Source organism: Elephantulus edwardii, unplaced genomic scaffold (genome assembly GCF_000299155.1).
Source record: "Elephantulus edwardii isolate Elephantulus edwardi_28Jun2011 unplaced genomic scaffold, EleEdw1.0 scaffold00060, whole genome shotgun sequence".
NCBI lineage: Eukaryota > Metazoa > Chordata > Mammalia > Macroscelidea > Macroscelididae > Elephantulus > Elephantulus edwardii.
In genome coordinates, this window is record NW_006399810.1 from 10,659,371 (window position 1) to 10,671,568 (window position 12,198).

A 12,198-nucleotide genomic window follows, 5' to 3' on the forward strand; every position below is an offset into this window, starting at 1 on the left:
CACAATGCTTTCCACAGTGGTTGCACCATTTTACACTCCCACCAACAGTGAATCAGGTTCCCAGTCTCTCCACAACCTTGCCAGCATTTTTAAAAATACTGTTTCTTGATTTTTATGTAATACCTATATAGTATGTTTCATTTATATACATTGTGATTTGTACAATCTTTCATTTACATTGTGTTTCATATAATCATCTACATTCTATTTTATATTATTTTTTTATACAAGTTTATTTACAAAGTTAGAATACATTGTTTTTCACACCAGAGCCTTCTCATTTTCCTCCCCCTCTCCACCCATCAAATTGTGCGACCCATGCTTAATCCCCCCTGCTGCCCATCCTCATCCCTCTGTTTCCACCCTCCCCCCCTTGGATCTTCATACTCAATCTAAAATAATAGTTTTATACAGTACTTGTCCCGATGGGATTGAGTTAGTTCACTCAGCATAATGCTTTCCAGTATCTCCCAAGTTAGGTAATAATTTACAAAATCATTGCTCCTGTGTGCTGCATAGTATTCCATTGTGTGAATATACTATGATTTCTGAATCCATTTGATTGTGGTTGGACATTTGGGCTGTTTCCATGTTCTTGTGATGGTGAAGTCTCTATTTGTACCTCAGTTCTCATTTTCTTGGGGTATATTCCAAGCAGTGGAATAGCTGGGTCACATGGAATTTCTATGTTCACCTTTTTGAGGAAGTGCCAAACTGTCTTCCAAAGTGGTTGTACCATTTTACAATCCTACCAACAATGTATAAGAGCTCCTATCTCACTACATCCTCTTCAACATTTACTACTTGCTTTCCTGTTAAACTTTGCCACTGCTACTGGAGATGGTATCTCATTGTCGTTTTGATTTGTATCTCTCCGACTGTCAGTGATTTGGAGCATTTCTTCATATGTCTGTTGGTCATTCAAATACCTTCCTCTGTGAAAATATTTTTCCATGTCTTTTCCCCATTTTGTAATTGGGCTATCAATCTTTTTCTTGGGGAGGCCCAGGTTTATTCTGTAAACTTTTGTTACATGACTCTTGTCTGAGCTGGTATTGCCAAATGTTTGTTCCTAGTTGGTAGGCTTGCTTTTCATGTTGTTGAAAAGTTTTTGACCTGAAGCGATTGCTGCAGAGGGTCAAGGACTGCAGCCTTCAATACGGATTGAGGCTCAATGTCAAAAGACAAAGATTCTCACCACTGGACCAATTGGCAGCATCAGGATGGATGATGAAGAGATTGAGATTGTTCACAGCTTTAGTCTACGTGGTTCCACAATCAATACTCTTGGCACCAGCAGCCAGGAAATTAAAAGACACATTGAGATGGGAAAGTCTGCTGTTAGGGACCTCTCTAAAGTACTGAAGAGCATATGTCTCTCTGGAGACTAAGGTGCACCTGATATAGGCCACGGTCTTTGCAATCACTTGTTATACATCAGAAAGTTGGACAATGAGGGAGCATAGAAGGAGAATTGATGCCTTTGAGCTTTGGTGTTGGAGAAGAGTGCTGAGGGTACCATGGACTGCTAGGAAAACAAACAGATTCATACTGGAGAGGGTTAAACCAGGCTGTTCCTTGGAGGCAAAGATTCTGAGGCTTTGTCTGATGTATTTTGGTCATGTTGTAAGGAAAGACTGGTCCTTGGAGAAGGACATCATGCTTGGGAGGGTGGAGGGCAGGCACAGGAGGGGAAGGCCCTCTATGAGGTGGATTGATTCAGTGACTGGTATAATCGGGATGGGTGTATCGGAGACAGTGAGATTGGCACAGGACAGAGCAGAATTTAGGGGTGCTGTACATCGGGTCGCTATGAGTCACAAGTGACTCGATGGCACATAACAACAATAACATAAGGATTTCATCTCTAGAAGGTCCCATTCATCAATTTTATCCTTTTCAGATTGTGCATTTCTGGCTTTATTTGGCAGTCTCTTTATACCATAGACTAGGCCTTCTAAACTTGATCTCAGTTTATCTCTTATGAACTTTATGGTTTTGGGCCTTACTCCCAGGTCTTTGGTCCACCTTGAGTTGATTGTTGTGTATGGTGTGAGATGTGGGTTCTGTTTTAGCTTTCTGCAGGTGGAAGTCCAGTTTTGCCAGTACTATTTGTTGAAGAGGTTTTCACTTCCCCACAGATAGGTTTTATTTCCTTGTTGAATATCAGTTGACCATAGATGGTTGGGTCTATTTCTGGGTTCTCAATTCTATTTCATTGGTCTATGTGCCTGTCACTGTACCAGTAGCATGTGGTTTTGGTTGCTACAAGTGTGTAATAGGTTTTGAAGTCAGAGAGTGCTGTGCCTCCCACCCCATTTTTGTTTCTCAGATGTGTTTTGTTTTTTCAGCATCTCATGCCTCTCCAAATAAACTTGACAATTTCCCTTTCGATCTCTTTGAAAAATGAATTTGGTATCTATATTGGGAATTGAGATGAATATGTAGATTGCTTTTGACAGGACTGTCATTTTCACAATAATGAGTCTTCCTATTCATGAAGAGGGCACATTTTTTTGTTTCTTTAAGTCTTTTATTGTGTCTTGCAGAAATGTTCTGTAGTTTTCTTTGTATAAGTCTTTTGTATCTCTAGTTAGGTTCACTCCCAAGTATCTCAATTTGTGGTTGTCTATACTAAATGGTATTGCTTTCTTGGTTTCCTTCTCTCAGTTCTCTTTGTTACTGTAGAGGAATCCGACTGGTTTTTTGATATTATTCTTATATCCTGTCACTCTACTAAATTGGCCTACTAACTCTGTAACAGTTTTTTGGTTAAGTCTTTGGGGTTTTCTATGTGTACTATCATAGCATCCGTATATAGTGATAGTTTAACCATCTCTTTGCTGATTTGGATGCCTCTTATTTCCTTCTCTTATTGTATTGCCCTAGAAAGCACTTCTAATACAATATTGAATAGAAGTAGTGACAGTGGGCATCCTTACCTGGTCCCTGTTTGTGAAAAAAATGCTTTTAGTCTTTCTCCATGGAAAAAGACATGATGTTGGTCCTTGGCTTTGCATATATACTTTGCACTATGTTGAGGAAATCACCTTCTGTTTCACTTTGCTATGTGTCTTTATCAGGAAGGGGCGTTGGATTTTGTCAAATGCTTTTTCTGCATCAATTTCTAAAATCATATGGTTCTTGTTATTTACTTTGTTAATGTGGTGCATTATGTTGATTGTTTTTCTTATGTTGAACCATCATTGCATACCGGTTATGGATCCCACTTGGTCATGGTGAATTTTTTTATTTATGTGCTTTTTGGATTTTATTGGCTAAGATTTTATTAAGGATTTTTGCATCTATATTCATAAGAGATATTGGTCTTTAGTTTTCTTTTGTGGTATTATCTTTGCCTGGTTTTGGTATTAGTGTTATGCTTGTTTCAGAGAATGACTCTTGGAATGTTCCTTCTTTTTCAATTTTTTGAAATAATTTAAGTAGGATTGGTGAAAGATCCTCTCTGAATGTTCGGTAGACTTCAACAGTGAAGCCATCTGGTCCAGGATTTTTCTTATGGGGAAGTCTTTTAATGACCTTTTAACTATCTTCTTTTGTGATGCATCTGTCTTTGTCAATCTGGGTAGGGCATGAGTTTCAATAAGTTTTTCCATTTCCTCTTAAGTTTTTGAATTTATCAGAGTATAGCTTTTCATAGTATTCTGATATTATCAATTTATTTTCATCTAGTTCTGTTGTGATGTTACCTCTAACATTTCTTAATCAAGTTATCTGTGTCTTCTCTTTTTTTCTTTTACTAAATTTTTCAGTGGTTTGTCAATTTTATTGATCCTTTTGAAAAACTAACTCCTGGTTTTATTGATGGTTTTGGTTGTTTTCCTGTCTTCTATCTCATTGATTTCAGCTCTTGTCCTTATAGTGTCTTTTTTCTAGAGGCTGTAGGATTAGATTGTTGTTCTTTTTCTATTTGCTGAAGGTATTGAGTTAGATATGGATTCTTTGTCTTTCTTCCTTTTTCATGTGTGTTTCTATTGCTATGAACTGCCCCCCTGAGGACTGCCTTAGCTGCACCCCAGAGGTTTTGGTATGTTGTATTTTCATTTTCATTTGTTAAAGGAATTTTTTTAATTTCATTTTTTATTTCTTTTATAACCCTGTTATGTTCTAGCAGAGAGTTATTTAGTTTCCATAGAATGGTTTTGTAAGCTTTACTCTTCTGTGGTTAATTTCTAGTTTTAGTGCATTGTGGTCTGAGAAGATACTTTGTATCATTTCAATGTTTTTTAATCTGTTGAAGTTTGCTTTGTGTCCTAATATATCATGGATTCTGGAAAATGCCACATGTGCACTTGAGAAGAAAGTGAAGTGAGTTTTAGTTGAGTACAGTACCTTAAATACATCCACAAGGTCAAGTTGGCTAATTGTATATTTTAGAACTTCTGCATCTTTTTTGAGTTTCTTTTGAGTTGACCTATCCTTTGGTGATAGTGGTGTGTTGAAATCCCCTGCCACTATTTTATGCTGCCTATTTCTTTCTTTAATTCTGTTAATCATTGTTTTATGTATTTTGCAGGTCTATCATTTGGTGAATAATTGTTGACCACGGTTATGTATTCTGAATCTATCGTGCAGTTAATCAATATGTAATGCCCTTCCTTATTTTGTAATTGTGGTTTTCATTCTGAAATCTATTTTATCAGAGATTAATGTTGCCACTCCTGCTTTTTTTAGTTAGCCATTTGCTTAGTATGTTTTTTTTCCCTAGCATTTGATTTTTAGTCTGTCTTTCTCTTCCTTTTTTTTTAGATGTATCTTTTATAGACAACACATTGATGGGCTTTGTTTTTTTAATCCATCCTGCTAGTCTTTTCCTCTTAATTTAGTCCAGTCACATCAAGTATGATTATTGTCAGGCCAAGTTTTACTTTTGCCATTTTGCTGTGCTTCTTTTTCTGTTGTTCCTGGTTACTATTACCCATCCACTTTTCTTTGGTGTCTCCATATGAAGGACTTCACTTAAAATTTCTTGTAGTTTTTTTCTTGTTTTCACAAATTCCTTAAGTTCCTTCTTTTCTACAGAAGATCTAATTTCTCCTTCATATTTGATGAAGAGCTTTGCTAGGTATAGGATCCATTGCTAGCAATTATTTTCTTTCAATTTTCTGTATGTGCCATCCCATTGCCATCTAGCTCACATGGTTTCTGCTGAGAAATCAGAATATAATTGTTTCCCCTTCATTCATAGGTAATTCTTAGTTTTTCTTGTGCTGCTTTTAGAATTCTATCTTTAACTTTTAATTTGGGAATTTGACTATGATAGGTCTTTGTGTTTTTCTTTTTGTGTATTTGGTGTTCTCTGTGTTTCTTGAATGTGGATTTCTCTGTTCTTCAAAATACCTGGGATATTTTCTTCTAGTATTTCTTCTACAATTTTCTCAGTGATTTCCCTGTCACTCCCCTGTTTTGGAATTCCAGTGATACATATGTTATTCCATTTGATGCCATCCCACATGATTCTAATGTGTTTTTTTTTTAAATTATTTTTAATGAAGGTTCACGGAGACTTTGTATATTCATTCATTGTTGCACATTTCACATTTCTCCCTGCCCCCATCCTCAGTTCAGTCTTCTCTTTGAAAAAGGAAAGAAAAATCTTTCATTGTTATACAATCCCTCTCGCCAAGTCCACTCCACTATGCAGCCTTTGTTCTGGACTCCTGTCATGACAAAAATACCTAATCATGTATCCCTTTTAAACAGTTCTCTCCCTCATCTGTTTCAATGCAGTATATACATCATTTATCCCATCTTTCTCAGTCTCTCCCCAAACCAAATGTCAGTACTGTTTTACAACAGTGGTACTATGCAGTATATGTCCTTTTGTGACTGAGATATTTCACTCAGCTTAATGTTCTCCAGGGTCACCCATTCTGTTTTGTTTTTTTAAAAAAAATGATTATTTTTTGTGCATGTACTGTCAAATCAGATCTGACTGGCACAGGAGGAGATTGTCCCTCCTTCTCCAGTAGAGTGTCTGGTGGATTCAATCTGCCCACCTCTGGGATTGCAGTGCCTCTAGGCCACCAGAACTACCTAGGGTCACCCGTTTTGTATAATATTTCATTAGTTCCTTGTTTTCAATGCAGTGCAGTATTCCGTTGTGTGAATATACCACAGCTTCTCTAACTATTTGTTTGTTGATGGGCACTTAGGTTGTTTCCAACTCTTTTCTATTGTGAACAAAGCCACGATAAACTTGGGTGGAGGTTATGATTTCTTTGGGGTATATTACCAGTATTAGAATTGCTGGGTCAAATGGTATTTCTGTTTGCAACTTTTTGAGAAAGTGCCATACTGCCTTGTGTAGTGGTTGCACCATTTTACACTCCCACCAAGAGTAAATAAGGGTTCCAGTTTCTCCACAACCTCGCCAGTATTTGACCTCCCTGTTGCTTGAGTTAAGGGATCCCACGTGGTCAAGCCAGACAGCAGTTTGTTCCCCAAAGTACCTGCTTGCTCCTGGTGGGTGGGTCCCAAGCTGGCGGCTTCTGGTTGGGATTCAGCTGGCATCTTCTGCCAGGGCCTGTAGCTTGCTTCTCCTGTGGCTCCCAAACTAATTATTTTAATAAAAGTTCTGACTCAAATTCTTACTGTCCACATTGTGCCACGTTGGTCTCTGTGTGCCATGTCGGTCTCTCTGGTGGCCTGTTTCTATGTAGCTTGCTGCTCTTCCAGCTCCTTACACTGATTTCTCCGCTGCTGCCATCTTGGAACTCCTGGAGAGTAGGTTGAGGTTTTTAAAAAAATTTCTTTATGTTTCACCTCTGATTTTTCTTCTGATATGTTTCCAGTGAGGCTCTTGTCTTCCAACTCACTGACCCTCTGTTCCATCTTTTCAGTTCTACATTTTTTTTACAGGAGATCAAGAAATATTTTATTGATAACCAGGGACATAGCCATTGGAGGGGAGCACACAGGACAGCAACTAAAACCCATCAGTTAGTTAGCAAGAGCCTTTTGGGCCAGGCACATTGCATCCTGGGGTCCTCTTAGTCTCCCACCAGTAGACACACAAGACTGGGCATCCAGGGGAGGGGGCAGTGGCTCTGGGCTCATTATAATTGACAGAGTAAAGTAAAATGGAGGGAGGATCCATCACTGCCTGTGGCCACCTCCTCCTCTCAGAGCCAGTACAAGGTGGAGGACTGAACCACCTAAGATCTTGTAATCAGCTGCTGTCTTCTCATCATTCATCTGTTTGCCACTGTAGATGAGTCGTTGTTGCTGTGGGGGGATTCCCTCTTTTTCCTCCACACGCTCCTTGATTCGCTCCACCTTGTCTGTGGGTTCAATGTCAATTTCAATCTCCTTTCCGGTCAGGGTCTTCACTTTAATTAGCATCTTCTTCCCAGTTTAGGCCTGCGCACCGATAAACTCCCGCCTGTATTGCTGCGGTCGCTGCTGCACTCCCCAGCCTTTAGCCTTCAGTTCTACATTTTTGTCCTATCATCTTGTTGGTCAAATCTGCCATTTCGGTCTTCATATCCTGGATTGCATTTTCATGTTTATGTTATTTCCAGTACTGTGTTGGCTATAGCCTCTCTGTCTTGTAATGATATTTTAAGGTCTTGTACTTCTTTATCTATACTATTATTTTTTATTCCATCTTTTGTGTTCCCCTCGCCCCCATAGCTGCTTAAGTTTCTTCTCATCAATATATTTCTTCTGGACTGTTGTCTCTTATTGGCTTCTACTCTTTCTTTTAACATTTGTATCTTTTTCTGTAGCTGATAAAATAACTGTACATAAACATATTTCTTCTGATTCTATCAGGGGTATTCATTGGGTCTGCTTTTTTAGGAGAAGGGTTATTCTATTTTTTGTGATGACTGAGGTGGATTGCTGCTTTCTTAACATTATGTGAATCTTTTCTTAGAAGATATTAGGCTATTGTAATTATATAATTACTCAGAGTACAGCAATGTTCTGTAAGGCACCTATATATTTGTGCTCCCTTCTTGGCCCAAGGCCCTAAGGGTTAAGGGCCTGATAATAGTGTTTCCCCCAAAGTGCTTGAATGACAAACCAAGAAGCCTATTGTTCCCTTTCAGAAGTGGCTTCTCCAGCTGCCTCAAAGTGTCCTGGTCCCTTCTGGTTGAGCTTAAGAGGTCCCACATGGTGTAGTAGTTAGATAGCAATGTTTCCCCCAAAGTACTTGTGTTCTTGGTGCTCCTGGAGCTGAATAGCATGGGCAGCAGCTGGGCAGTCTCCAGGCAGTGAGGCAGCAGGGTCTCCAGGTAGTGTGGTAGCAATCTGGTGCTTTGGGCAGGATTGTGTTCTAAAACTGCAGCTCCTCAACCTAGCTGGCAGGGGTTCAGTTGATGGCTGGGGTGTGAGTGTGCACGGTCTGGGCCACAGCCTTTAGCAGATTCAGTAGATATGGTGGCTGGAAGCCACTCCTGGGCTGGCCATGCCACACAGTCATGCATCTTTTTAAAAAGACCTCTCCTCTCCTCTCCTCTCCTCTCTCCCCTCCTATCCCCTCCTCTCCCCTTCCTTCTTCTTCCCTCTCCTCCCTTCCCCTCCCCTCCTCTCCTCTTGTCTCCTCTCATCTCCAATCCCCATCCTATCCTGTCTCAGTTGCATTGGAAGAGACTCATGTCTGGCTACTAATGATGGGATTACTATTAACCAGGACCTAGTCAATAATAATGAGGCTCTAGTAGCTTCTAAGGAGTTGTGTTGCCAATCCAGAGGTATGCAGTTTGAATCCACGCGGTGCTCAGTGGGAGAAAGATGGACAATCTTTTTCGCTACCTCTGAAAATCTGCTAGAGGCTCAGCCATGGGTCAGTTCCAACTTGATGGTAAGCAACAACAACAGCAACAGAAAGTAAGAAGTATTTGAGTGCTGCATGGATTGGACATACTGTTTCTTAGGAAAGAGGTGAGAAGTTAGGGAGAAATACTGAGGTCACAGGGACCTGAATGAGTCTGTTGAATCAGAGTTAGCAATCCAGCTAGAGAGGTAGTGTTTTAGAGGGAAAGATAGAAAACTTGTATTACAGTTTATGTGCCGACATTGATATTCTGTTTCTTCGGAAAACAACTTCTTCCTCTGGTATGAAGAACTCAAATATAAGTCTGTAAATAAGGTGCAAATACCTCGGAAGAATAAAAGAAAGAACTGCTAGACCAGAACTTAGTAAAATTTAAAATAAAAAAAAAAACATTTTCACACAACTTTTCAGGAGAGCCAACATTAGGCCACATAGCTGAAGAATAACAGTAGCTGAAGATGTTATAATAGAAGATTTAGTCTTCTAGTGTGGCACTTCCAAGCTGTGGTGGCCAACACTCTGTGGCAGTTCAGTGTGATCAGAAGGGGATTTAAAGGGACTGTGCATTACTTCTTCCTCAGATGCAGTGGAACAGAAATATCCTGCATAGCAGTGATGAGAGAGGTCTTTGATAAGAGCAAAATAGAAGACATGAAGATGACCCTTTACTCACTCAAGAAGGAGAAGAGAGGTTGTTGAGATGGTGAAAATGGCTCCCATGCCCTCCTCAACGGAATGCATAATACAGGCACTTCCTTTAGCAACCAAAGTGGAGACCTCCCCTATCTTCCATCTTTCCAAATCTACCTCTCACACTGTACCGCTTTAAGAGTGCCCCTGCTAGCGGCAGAGGTCGGACTGCTCGAGTGGCGAAATGCCGTATGCCAACCAACCTACTGTGCGCATCACGGAGCTTACGGACGAGAATGTCAAGTTCATCATCGAGAACACGGACCTCGCGGTGGCCAATTCTATTCGAAGGGTCTTCATCGCTGAAGTGCCCATCATAGCCATCGACTGGGTGCAGATTGACGCCAACTCCTCAGTCCTTCACGATGAGTTCATTGCTCACAGACTTGGATTAATCCCTCTTATTAGTGATGACATTGTGGACAAGCTGCAGTACTCCCGGGACTGCATATGTGAAGAGTTCTGCCCTGAGTGCTCAGTGGAGTTCACCCTTGACGTGCGGTGCAATGAAGGTCAGACTCGGCACGTCACATCCCAAGACCTCATTTCCAACAGCCCCCGGGTCATTCCGGTCACATCCCGGAATCGAGACAATGACCCCAATGACTATGTGGAGCAGGATGACATCCTTATTGTCAAACTCAGAAAGGGGCAGGAGCTGAGACTGCGAGCCTATGCCAAAAAGGGCTTCGGCAAAGAACATGCCAAGTGGAACCCGACCGCAGGGTTGGCTTTTGAATATGATCCAGATAATGCCCTGAGGCACACAGTGTACCCCAAGCCAGAGGAATGGCCAAAGAGTGAATACTCTGAGCTGGATGAAGATGAGTCCCAGGCTCCCTATGACCCCAATGGCATGCCAGAGAGGTTTTACTATAACGTGGAGTCCTGTGGCTCTCTGCGCCCAGAAACCATCGTTCTCTCCGCCCTGTCGGGACTGAAGAAGAAGCTGAGTGACCTACAGACCCAGTTAAGCCATGAGATCCAGAGCGACGTCCTGACCATCAACTAGCCGCAGCTAGCTGGACTTCAGGGCTCTCCTGAGGGACTCGTGGACTGTTGCTGTGTCAGCTTCTTGGCAGGCCACGAGTAAGGAGAAAGGTGCACCAGCCTGGCCTTTCCTGACCTTTCCTGATGCCCAGGGATGCTGTTTCTGTTTGAGATAGGACATCGCGTCACGGATAGCTAGCATCCTGGTCACGGGAGTGCCTCCCCGAAAGCAGACCTTCCCTCCTTTCCACTTCATTTCCTAATGTGCCCCAGGTGCTGTACCACTTCCCTGTTGAGAAACACTGCCCTGGACTTTGCTTACTCTCTCGATCATTATTCTTTACTGGAAAGCCTGTCTGAAATTTCAGAGCTGTACCTGAGGGTTGAGTGCTAAAACCGTCAATCAGGCTGCTTAAAAATCCTTCCAGCCCCTTTCCCGGGACTGGCCGCCCCAATACCCCATCATTTCATTCATTTCCCATCAGCTAGCAACGTCTCCCCCCCACTGCCAGCACCCCGATGATTGAGTTAGGAGGCGGCCACGATGCTCTCCCACCCTCATTTCCTGATGACAGTCTCTGGCCCTGACCCCTTAGCACTGTCTCAGGTAGCAACATCCCCAGAGCCGTTCATTAGGCTGCCAGTGGTGCGATACAGAAAGGAATATTTATTGATTAACAGTAGTTCTTTTTAAAAGGTTTTATTTTTGGCAATAAAGAGCACAACATAATCTCCTTCATGCATCATCATGCCACCAGCTGAGACAGCCACTTCTAACCCCCTCTCCGAAGCTACCTTCTCAGGCTAGTTTATTCCTCAGGTGGTCACTCCCTGGGCTGCGGCCACAGCTGTGCTGGCTTCAGCCACCTCCTCACCTTCAGAGCTTCGGAGGTGGCTGCCTGCTCCATCGTCCTGCCACAGCTCAGGTAGTGGTTACTTACAAGAAGGTCTATTCCCACAAATCAGAACCCTAGAAGATTTTAAAAACAACAACAACAACAACAAAAAACAACACCGCCAAAGGTTCGATGGGAATAGAAAGATAGCCCTTCTGCGTGGTAGTCAATAAATACCAGCACTAGAAAAGAAAAAAAAAAAATTAAAAAAAAAGAATGCCCCTGCTGTGATCTCCACCTGTTGGCAGTCTTTACCTGGAATTTAGCCTTTGTGACATGTGGCTGGAAGAGATTAGCAAAGGTAGCAAGCAGCCTTTTCTCACTCTTCTGGAGAAAGAGGGTAGAGAGCCCCATGTTCTGGGATGCATTCACCTGGAGTGAAGAGGTCACTACATTGAGGTGCAAGTGAAGAGGAACAGTTCATAAGCAAGTGCTACAAGACTTGCTGTTCCTATTGACATTCAGTAGATTTTCTCAACTATATGTTCATTTGCAGCATGACCTTGGGACAATTCCCAGAGGCTTAAAAATATTATTTTAAAAGCATTTTTTGTATTTCACTGTCATGTGGGTCTGTTCATGCTGTCATTTTGTAAGTGTAATTTTCTTTCTGTTGTCTTAATGAGAATACTGTTTGAATGAATAAAAACTCAATCAGACAATATGAAAAATCTTTTTATCAGGACTTGGTTTGTGGATTTTCTATAGGTAAACTGTTGGTTCAGAAACAATACAGATTAAACATAAAAGTGTATTGTTTTAAGAGCTGTTACTATGTAACTAGTGCAAAACTGAAGAAAATATCTTTGGATCTTTCAA

At 41.3% G+C, this 12,198-nt stretch overlaps 2 protein-coding genes across 2 annotated transcripts; one reads left to right on the plus strand and one right to left on the minus strand.

Annotated features, from left to right (window-relative positions):
• Positions 1 to 7,119: 7,119 nt before the first annotated feature.
• LOC102861861 (NEDD8-like) lies at positions 7,120 to 7,365 on the minus strand. The gene has a single exon (XM_006887659.1). The coding sequence runs from the start codon at positions 7,363 to 7,365 to the stop codon at positions 7,120 to 7,122; it is 246 nt and encodes an 81-aa protein (XP_006887721.1).
• A 2,312-nt stretch (positions 7,366 to 9,677) lies between these two features.
• On the plus strand, positions 9,678 to 10,505 carry LOC102862261 (DNA-directed RNA polymerase II subunit RPB3-like). Its single transcript, XM_006887660.1, has one exon. It carries the CDS (start codon positions 9,678 to 9,680, stop codon positions 10,503 to 10,505), a length of 828 nt encoding a protein of 275 aa, XP_006887722.1.
• Positions 10,506 to 12,198: the final 1,693 nt, after the last annotated feature.